This window comes from Lactuca saligna, chromosome 5 (assembly GCF_052625555.1).
Source record: "Lactuca saligna cultivar CGN05327 chromosome 5, ASM5262555v1, whole genome shotgun sequence".
In the NCBI taxonomy this organism is placed as follows: domain Eukaryota; kingdom Viridiplantae; phylum Streptophyta; class Magnoliopsida; order Asterales; family Asteraceae; genus Lactuca; species Lactuca saligna.
In genome coordinates this window covers 62,738,845-62,749,395 of record NC_136421.1, presented here as the reverse complement: position 1 = coordinate 62,749,395, position 10,551 = coordinate 62,738,845, and the positions used below count along the sequence as shown (strand labels likewise).

General features: G+C 31.3%; 1 protein-coding gene across 1 annotated transcript; it reads right to left on the bottom strand.

Moving 5' to 3' along the window:
* Positions 1-1,911: 1,911 nt before the first annotated feature.
* On the bottom strand, positions 1,912-6,886 carry LOC145045227 (putative potassium transporter 17). Its single transcript, XM_078993569.1, has 8 exons — positions 6,605-6,886; positions 5,574-5,796; positions 5,234-5,479; positions 5,094-5,144; positions 4,727-4,987; positions 4,248-4,300; positions 3,784-4,153; positions 1,912-2,921 (listed from the first exon to the last, which is right to left on the bottom strand). Exons 1-8 carry the CDS (start codon positions 6,728-6,730, stop codon positions 2,116-2,118), a joined length of 2,136 nt encoding a protein of 711 aa, XP_078849695.1. The 5' UTR covers positions 6,731-6,886; the 3' UTR covers positions 1,912-2,115.
* Positions 6,887-10,551: the final 3,665 nt, after the last annotated feature.

Genomic DNA, 10,551 nt, shown 5'->3' with positions numbered 1-10,551 from the left:
ATATATATATATATAAAAGAAACATGTTGTGTTATTAATTGAAATCAAAGCCAAAGCATTTAATGTTTCTTGAGAAATGGTAAATTGCAAATAAAATTTTAAAAGCTTAATTTTTCTAATGTAATGGTAATGGAAGTAGTCTATGATATTTTGTATGTTAGACAATAAACTTGATAAACGTTTATTTTTTTAAAAAAATATAGTATTGATTTAGTTGTATTCTATTTAATTGGTAAATTTTTTGTAGCAGTTCTAATTTATTGAACAAATCATCACCATCCATATATGAGATATCATTCTTTTATAAATTCTTTTCAAGATTTTTTTATAATAAAAAATGTCTTGAGACTACTTGTATTGCTCAATACTTCAATCCATTAAACCAAACCATATATAGAAAACATTAAAGGAAATTTTTTATTAGAGACCTATTACGACTACACGATTCACACAGCCTCAATTGCATATAGTTTGCATTTTACAGTTAAAACTATTTTGACCTTGTAATCATCGATTATACAATGTGGTTATTTAGGTGCTTTTGTTTTATCTTCAAACCATTTTTTGTTGTGCGGCGCAGCACACACATAAAACTTTCTCCTCTTGCAGCAGTTTGTTTTTTGAAAGGCTTCAGACTACAAAATCTCTGCGTGTGTTGCGTCAACACTTGACTTGCTTTTTCAAACCTCTTCAGTTTTCATTTTTTCCAAGTGTTTTTTTAAAATTTTGGTATAACTTTTTTTTTTTTTTTTTTTTTGAAAAAAAACTTTGATTTCTTTAACTTTTATTTACGGATTTGATACAATTTCCTTTTATAGTTTCCACAAATTCTTTTAACTTGATTAAAAAAAAAACTTTGATTTTTTTAATTTTTTTTACTATTTCTCCTAATAATATTTTCAATTTCAGTTGCATCTTTTTTAATGTGTGTAATTTTTTACGACTAGAATTATTAAAATTTCGGGGTTGTTTATCATTTTAACTTAATCCTCCATAATAATTAAAGAACTTTTTGCCAAATGGAATGCTCTCATTTATTTGGTCAAATGTCATTTTATGATTATTTTCAATTAAAATTTTTCCATGACATTTTGTGGTTTTTTTCCATTTTATTAAATTTCACATAATATTTAAATATAATAATTATTATAATAAATTAAATCATCTCTAATAAATGAAAGTTTTTTTTACCACATGTTAATCTTTAATGAGTTTTGACACTTATCATTTTGTGATATTTTTTAAATAAATAATATTCATATGTCAATTTATTGTTTTTTTCAATTTTTAAAATTAAAAAACCACATAATCTTATACTTATATAGGTAAAGTATCAAATGTAATAAATATTATAATAAATTGTAATTAATGTTTCTTATTTTTTATTTCAAAATTTTATTTTTAAAAATATTTATTATTACATTTTAATATCTTGTTTTTTTAATCAACCCGTGTAATACACGGGTTTTATACCTAGTAACCTTAATAAGTTCATGACTTAATATCTATAGATATACGGGTATGTTTGTTTTAATGCATAAATTTTGTCTTCACGGTTTAAGTTAATGAGTAACCTTTATACATTCAGACAGCTCTATTTACCAATTTACCCCTACATTTTTTTGTCCCACTTACGCGCACACCATTTTTTTTCCTTTCATTCCTTTTTTCTCCTTGACGAGTAGATTGATTTCGTGTTGATATTTAATTTAAAACTATATTTGTGCATTTTTAGAATCCCAAGTTTTTTTTAACTTGATTTAAAAAAAAATAATAATAAAAGATATGTAAGAACAATTTGATTTAATGCAATCCCTTTATATTTAAATTATTTATTCATTTGCAATTACAAAATTCATGAATGAAATTGTGTTCCTAATAATCATTTATTATTTACCAATTACCATTGCTTTTAAACAAAACGATAAAATAACATTTACTTTACATATCATTCAAGGTTCAACCCTTTAACACAAAAAAAAAAAAAAAAAAAAAAAATTCACCAAAATTTTTATAAACCCAAAACTTGACGAGAGGGTCGACTCTATTTCTACAAACTATCCAAAAAACAATTTTTTAAAGAAAAAAAAAACTTGGTGTCAAATGTCGATTCCTTCATGCCTCATAAAGCATACCAACCTCAATACGTTGTTGAAGTGGCACACCTAAAGTAGGAAGTCCCGACCTACAATTACTATGCATAAACTCATAAAACCCAAGCATAAACCTATCAAACCTCGTACACTTCTTACTAACATAAAACCTCGTTTTCCCCCTAACATGAACCACAGCCTCACGAAAATCCCCCATCTCCCTCCCCTCAAAACTCTCAATCAAACAAACAACTTGAGAAACAAAATCCCCTTGTAAACTAACCGAATCCGCATACCCATACTGAATCAAACACCCGTAAACCCCTTTCGGCCCTAACGGTTTAACCACATATCGTTTATCGGGTCCCACTTTCGGGACCAATAAATACCTAAGAGTAGTTAACACAATGACTTGATGGATTGATTTCATGTTTTTAAGGTAGTGACCGAAGACCGGGGTGAACCCTTCACTCCTGTCTTGAATGTTAGTGTAAAAAAAGCAGAGTCCTGGGACCCGTTGCAGAGACGGGTCTGAGATTAGGGTTTTCAGGTGGTTGATATCGAGTTTGTGGGTTAGTTCGTATTGGAGTTTTCGTTGGCGGCCGTAGAACCAACCGAACATGATGAAGGCGAGGATTAGTGAGATGGCGAATGGGATCCATCCGCCTTGTTTGATTTTGGTGAAAACGGAGGTTGTGTAGATTGTTTCTAATGATAAAAATACCAAAGTGAAGAGAGTGACTAGAAGTGGAGGTGTTTTCCATATTACGATCATTACTAGTATTAGTAGGAGAGTTGTTATGAGCATCACCAGAATGATTACCACACCTGAAAATTATCGTCTACGAGGTTAAATGAATGAAATAGTAATGTTTTTTATTTTTTTATTTTTTGAAATGCAATTTTTTTTTTAGGGAAACTCCATATATTTTGCTCTCATAATCGATTTAGTTTTTTTTTTTTTTTTTAACTTTTTAATTCAAATAAGTCTCAAAAACCGGCAATTGTATTCATTTTGACCTTTTTACCAATTCAACAGGTCATCCCACTTTCAATAATTACACTTTTAACCCAGATTTTAAATTTTATTACAAATTTGTTCAAAAATTTACGCTTTTGGCCCAGATTTCAATTTTTTTTACACATTCATCCTAAATTTAGTTTTTTACCTTTTTTTCAAAATTTTGCTTCGAATCTGCATATTTATACAAAAAAACATATTTTTCACATAAAAAACCTTATTTTTTTTATATAATTTAAAAAAAAAAACCATTTTTATGTGAAAAATATGTATTTTTGTATAAACATGATTTTATACAAAAAAAAAACATATTCGAAACAAAATTTTGAAAAAAAAAACATAAAAAACTAAAACTAGGATGAATTCGTAACAAAACTTTGAAATCTAGGCCAAAGGTGTAAATCATCGACCAAATTTGTAATAAAATTCAAAATCAATTTGTGAAAGTGGGATGAGATGTTGACCGGGTAAAACGGTAGGTCAAAAACTCAAAATAAATACAATTACCGGTTTTCAGGACTTAATTGAATTAAAAAAAAATATATACAAAAGGACTAAATCGATTGATTACGAGACAAAAATATAACAACTTTAATCGAATTTTCCTCTTTTTTAACTTGTCAAAATATAAAACACAAGAGATGAGTAATGAGGAGGACATTCACATACCAAAAGCATTTCCAATCTCTTTCCCATCTCCAAAAATAAGTATGACTGCAACACAAAGAACCATGAGAGTGTAGTTTGTTTCAGGGGAGTACACCTGGCCTTCATTGCTTGATGATGTATGCACGATTTTGATGCGTGGGAAATAATCCAGTACAACGGATTGTTTGATAACAGAAAAGGTGGCTGATATCAAAGACTGACTTGCCACAATAGCTGCCAGCGAGGCGATTACAAACATGGGCCAATATAAGTTTTTTGGTATGAATTTGTAAAATCCATCTTCATGATCATTTGGATTCTTGATTAGGTATGCTGTTTGTCCCGCATATGTTAGAACCAATGATGGGTATATCATTGATAGAAAAGCAATCTGTTACATGTCATAGAGTGTTAGCAATCTCATTTCATTTATTTTTTATTTTTATTTTTTTTTGTTGTCACAATATTGTAATTTCGTGGAATACCTGAATGGAAGGTCTATTGAAATGTCCAAGATCAGCAAATAATGCTTCGGAACCTGATTATAAGAATAGTAATAATAAATTAAAATCTTATAATACTCCTTCTCTAAAAAAATAAATAATTATTTATTCAGAGAGTTAAATGCGAAAAATAGCAACATACTCTTATTGATTTGTTCTAAAATCAAGAAATTCCTGTGGTTTTGGTCCTAAGAAAGTTGAAATGACTATTTTGCCCTTTTAGTTTTAATTAATAAAATATGATAAAAAATAAAAGAAATTAAAAGGGCAAAACAGTCGTTTAAAGTCTTTCAGAGACCAAAACCAAATGAATTTCTTACTTTTGGATGTTTCTTTCAAGTTGAAAACTTTTTGTCAAAAAAAAAATGAACTTTTATCGATTAAAACTTCAATTCATAAACAGTTAACCTCTATTCAGCATCAGTTGTAGGTAGAAGGGTAAAATGGTCATTTACTCTTACCTGTTATGCAAAGGACCATACCATTAAGCAACAACCAGCCCTCATGGCCATTCCTTGAGAAGAATTGATAGATGTAATGTGGTGATATTGCCTTGAAAATCGAAGGGTAATGATATATGATGTTGTAAATTCCAATAACAGGAGTTGTCAATGTCCATGCACCCATGATAGGTGAGAACAAAAAACTCACTCTTCCAGTACCAAATTTTTGAACCAAAAACAAAACAACAAGAACCAATGCAGACAGAGCTTCCACCAGAGCTAAAAATTTAAAAAAAAAAAATCATAAAAAAGATGACAAGATCATTATAAATGTAGTTGAATAAACAAAAATCAGAGGAATGATGCACAATCAATAAGAACTTACAGTTGCTGAATTCTGGAAAAGGACCTCTGATCCCATCCATTGCTGACAACACTGGTTATTACAAATTTTTAAAACAAAACACAAAATCAATATTAAATAAAGTGAATATAATATACAAATGTTATTTTAAAGAAGCAAACCTGAAATGGCAGGGGTGAGTATGCCATCACCAATTAACATACACATGCCAAGTATTGCAATGAAAAACAAAACCCTTCTTGCAATTAAACTCCTCTCAATAAACATCCCAAGTCTACTTGGTTTTTCAAAGCCTTGATGCAAGTTGTTATATGAAAGACTTGTTTGTGAATTCACACTTGTTGTTGAAGTAATACTTCCAATGTTCATATGCCTGCAAAGTAATGAATATAGAGCAAATGTTCCACCTGGAAACCATATCATTGACTAGTCAAAGCTTATCCCAACATTATCCAAATTCTTGTAAATAAATTAAAAGGAATATGACATAGTGACATATACCTTCACCCTGATCATCTGCTTTTAAAGCAATACAAGCATACTTGACAACTCCAATTAAAGTAAGAGTCCAGAACATGATGCTGTAGATTCCCAAATAGTCATCTTTTGTTGGAGATTTTAATGCCATTGAAGGGTAGACATAAAGTGGAGAAGTCACAAGTCCTCCAAAGACAACTCCTAATGACTTGTAAGCAAGTAATAGAGTGGCCCACTTATTAGTACCCTAAATCAAAACATATAATTAAACAAGTTGTTAGTGCAAACTTTATGAAAGTAAAGTAGAAGTAATGTAAATTCTATAAAGCTCAATATATAGATATGAATTGAGTTCAATTGCACCATGGAAAGACAGATTCAACACCATATTGCACAAAATCACTCTGATTCTAGGGTTTTAATGTACACACAGCAGAAAATTACAGTGATAGGCACTATGAATAACTAAATGCAGCGATGATAAGATCAAACTGAAAGGGAGCTGCTTCCCCCTCTGTATTATCTATGGAACATTTGGAAAAGGGAATTTTTTATACCCTACTTTCGGACTTTATCTTCTCCCAAATCTTCTTACTCAAGAAACAATCATCAATTTCTCAAAGAAGAACAACAAATTTCACTGGAAAGACGATAACAGATAAGAGATTTGAAAAATCAGCTATATGCTAAACGTCCTGATGAGGATGCATAAATCCGATATCAATTTCTACACAATTAGCACGGGAACATGTTTTACATTTCCGATTCATCTAACAGTGAAACTGTTCAAAATTACTACAATAAAAATGAAAAACTGAAACGCGGAAATTTGCGATGAGTATAACTGCAGTTTTCAAAATGCATCCTGAATATAAGAACACGCATCGTATCAATCAAACATGCATTTAAGTTAACCACATCATATTATAGATTACGTGAACGAGCTTCTAAGTTCGTTCGACCGACAACCACATGCAATAATTAGAAGACATAGATTCGATAGAATTCGATAAAAACGTTTAAGTATGTTTGCCAATTCAGACGATTAGAAATACCTGTTGGTTGCAGGAAGAAGATGAACATTGGGCAATATTGAAACGGCTATTGGCGACGGTGATGGTGGCGGCATTATCGTCGACGGCCACCGGAACCTCCCCATTGGAACCCCCTGTGTGATCCATTGAAGAATCCCGAAGGTCGTAGCTTGTTAATCCCCTTACACTGGCATGTGTGATGTGATGTGAGCTCCTTGTTATCGCCTCTGTTACTTTTCGTTTACACAGGTTCTCAATGACCTTCGAGGAAAAGTTGAAGTAGCAAAGTTAAGTACGAGACAAGTTTCGCTCTCATATGTAATATGATGAATCTGAATTACTTAATATGATAATATTTAATTTATCGTTATGCTGTGATTGGATAAGAATTTTTTGAATAAGGAAAAATTATGAATGGTATTAATATATGTTTTTTTAATATTAAATGTAATTCTATAAGTGGTGTTTGTTTTTATAGGTTTGTTCAGTATTTAAGTCAATGAAATAATTATTCGCTAAGAGAATAATTTAAAACTATAATAGTATCGAACTACCGATATAGGAAAAAAGTATTATTGGTTTATATAGTTTCTTTTAGACAAAAATGCAAAAATGGTCCCCGTGGTATGCAAAATTTTGAGGTTTTAGTCAAAACTTCGAGTTTTTTGGATTCATGGTGCTTTTGGACTGGTTTGTATGTGAAAATAATCCCTCTGAAAATTGAAATGAATATGATACCCTTGTGGTATTTATTTTTCATTTTTATTTTATTTTTTTAAATTTAATATTTATTGTAACAATTAAAAAAATAATAGAGGACCCACATCTCTCTCTCTCTCTCTCTCTCTCTCTCTCTCTCTCTCTCTCTCTCTCTCTCTCTCTCTCTCTCTCTCTCCTTTTCGTTCTCAACTTATTCATCTATAAAGAAATCAAGCTTTTTTTTTGCACTTGAATAACAGGAACCGACATTGAAACCATTGTTATTAGGGTTTAAAATCGATGCACCCTTGAAGAACAATCGTACAAACACACATCTGCTTATATTATAAAATTTCACTCAGATACAACCAATGAAAATAAGAAGAAATAGATAAAGAACAAGCAAGGCTAATTCTCCAAAATCTGAATATGGAAAAAAGAGCAATTAACCCTGGTCAAAATTAGACCGCAAAAATTAATCGGGATATGAACCCTAGACTTCAAGGAATTAACCATTTGTAACCAAACACAAACATGAGAATTCAACTTAGATCACCCAAACACACAGATTACTAAGTAAACAGTCTTACACTCTTCAAAATCATACAACGCGAAAAGAAACCTGAAGCCTGAAGTTGTTGTCGATGGAGAAGGAAAGACGATCAATAAAGATCCTTGTGAAATTGATTTTGGCTAAATATCCAAGAACAGAATGAGAATTCGACAATGTTGGATCAATAATCAAGCGCAATGCTTGGTGTGCCGGTGAAACAACCAAGCCACAACAAAATCGTTGTGATAGACAATCGAAGTTAGGGCTCCAATGTCAATTATCCAAATCAGTGGGGAATCCTCCATACCCCTGTTCTTTTTCAGAACGAACCAATAACTCACACACTTGTTTCTTTTTCAGCAACAGTGGAGGGTAACATTGGACGGCTTCTTGATGGATGCTTTCTTTATGGGATGGGAAGAAAGGTGAAGATCGAAGAAGAGAGGAGGTCGTTGCTAAGGCGACTTGTCAAAGCAGGGGGTGTTTGGTTGGGATTAACCGATGAAGGTGAGGCTGGTGAAGGAGGAAACAGTAGGGTGGAGCTCTCATGGAGATTTTAGGAGTATGTTTCTTATGATTCAAAATATGAGGAAACGAACAAACCAAAAAATTGGAAGGGTGAACAACAAACCCATAAAAGAGAGAGAGAGAGAGAGAAAGAGAGAGGTGGGACCTTAATTATTATTTTTAATTGTTAAAATAAATAAATAAATTTTAATTAAAAAAATGAAAAATAAATACCACAAGGGTATTATAGTCATTTCGATTTTCGGAGGGACTATTTTCACATACAAATCACTCCAAAAGGACCATGAATCCAAAAAACTCAAGGTTTGGACTAAAACCCCAAAATTTTGCATACCACAGGGACCATTTTTGCAATTTTGTCTTTCTTTTATTCAAAAGAATATCAAAAGATAATTTAATTTTAAACAACTGAGGTAATTTAGTTAAATTTAAAAAAAAAAAACACACACACACACACACATATATATATATATATATATATATATATATATATATATATATATATATATATATATATATATATATATATATATATATATATATATATATATATATATGCGTTTTTTAGGAAACTTAAAAAAAGAAAAAAGAATGTCATAATTAAGTGCATGATTGGATACACTATCGATACTTTTTTAAAAAGTCAACCAATAACTAACTGCATATAATCAGTTTTTTCGAAAAACAATGCAATTTCAGCCAATAAAAATATTTAAAAAATTAATTAGAATGTCCATATTGCAATATGAGTGTCTTTTTAACCAACCTCATAATTATTGTTATATGTCATCGTATATAACCTTTTCATTTTATCTTCTTACATAAATACTTAGTTTTTTTTTAGCTATAGTGAGCCTAAGATAATATAATACTAATATATTATAAGACTGGATGGTATAAGAGAGATGTTTCCCTCACTTTTTGTGGGTCATACCATCCTTTTCCTTAACTAAAATCCAAGGAATGGATGATAGGCTCCCCTCACTACTTTTTCATTTATTTTTAAAATATATTTCATACATATATTATATTCATTTTGTAGGAATTAAAAAACCATGAATTTTGATATATATTTTTATATTTTTTTAATAGATATATAATTTTATATATATTAAAAAAAAAACAAAAAAAAACTATCCAATAGCATGAAAAAAGAGAGTGCAACACCCTTTCCCCCACCTCTTTCCCGCGGGTTGTTTCCCTCACCCAAGGAATGGTGTTTCTGTAACAACCCGAAGTTTTCCATCGTCGAAAACTTGTTCTACCCGTGAGACTTCGCCGTCAATTGATTCGTTTCGTTCTCGCTTTGGGTTAATTAATTAAATTTGTATGTTATTTAAATTGAATGAGTGTCCAAACCTCTTGGAACTCATGAAATTAACCCAAAAAGTGTTCATTTCAAAAAGATAGAAACATTCCCGCCGGGTGACGGTAACTTAATCGGGTGCGACCTAAAGCCCCGTTTAATGTCGGTATCGGGTAAAATTCCACCGTGTCCAAGTTTTGGGAACTATATAAACGTGTTAAACCTTTCATTTGAAGCTTTTTCCTTCTCTCTCTACTCTCTCCCTAACCTCTCTCCTAAATCCAAGTTTAAAGGTCCAAATCATCAATTTTAAGCTCCAAATCTTTGAGGTACTTCCCTTAGCTTGTTATGTAGCATTCCTAGCCTTCAAATTCGAGTTCAAAGCATGAAATATGACCATAATCATGATTTTACGGCCATGGAACCATCCTAGGCCGTAAACTCATATATCATGGGTTTTGGAGCTCAAAACCCCTTCCTAAGCACAATTGGACCTTAGATATGGCTAGATGGCTTTATGAATTGGACTTGTAACATTTTAAACTTGAATTTTGAGTCATTTGAAGGAGTTTACGGCCAAGGATCATTCTTGGGCCGTAAACTCATATATCTAGGGTTTTCATGTCCTTAAACCCTCCCAAATCACTCATATGCCTTAGTTATGAATTATAGAACATAGATCTTTGCATTTGGACACTTGAAACACAATTTTTGGGGGACTAACATGAGTTTACGGCCAAGGCTTTTGCTTGGGCCGTAAACTCCATGAAACATGGTGCAAATCCAACTCTAGGGTGTTTGAAAGCCATCCAACACCACCAAAAGCCTTGGAATAAATCAAAGGACCAACCAAAAATAGTTTTAAGGCTTTACAAACAACAA

Excerpts from the sequence above, each read along its gene's own strand:
- LOC145045227 (XM_078993569.1), bottom strand. The coding sequence starts at position 6,730 with ATGGATCACACAGGGGGTTCCAATGGGGAGGTTCCGGTGGCCGTCGAC. Across the intron at positions 4,988-5,093 it reads TTTTCCAGAATTCAGCAACT|CTCTGGTGGAAGCTCTGTCT; the intron begins GTAAGTTCTTAT and ends TTAAATTTTTAG. Across the intron at positions 4,301-4,726 it reads TATGGTCCTTTGCATAACAG|GTTCCGAAGCATTATTTGCT; the intron begins GTAAGAGTAAAT and ends TCTTATAATCAG.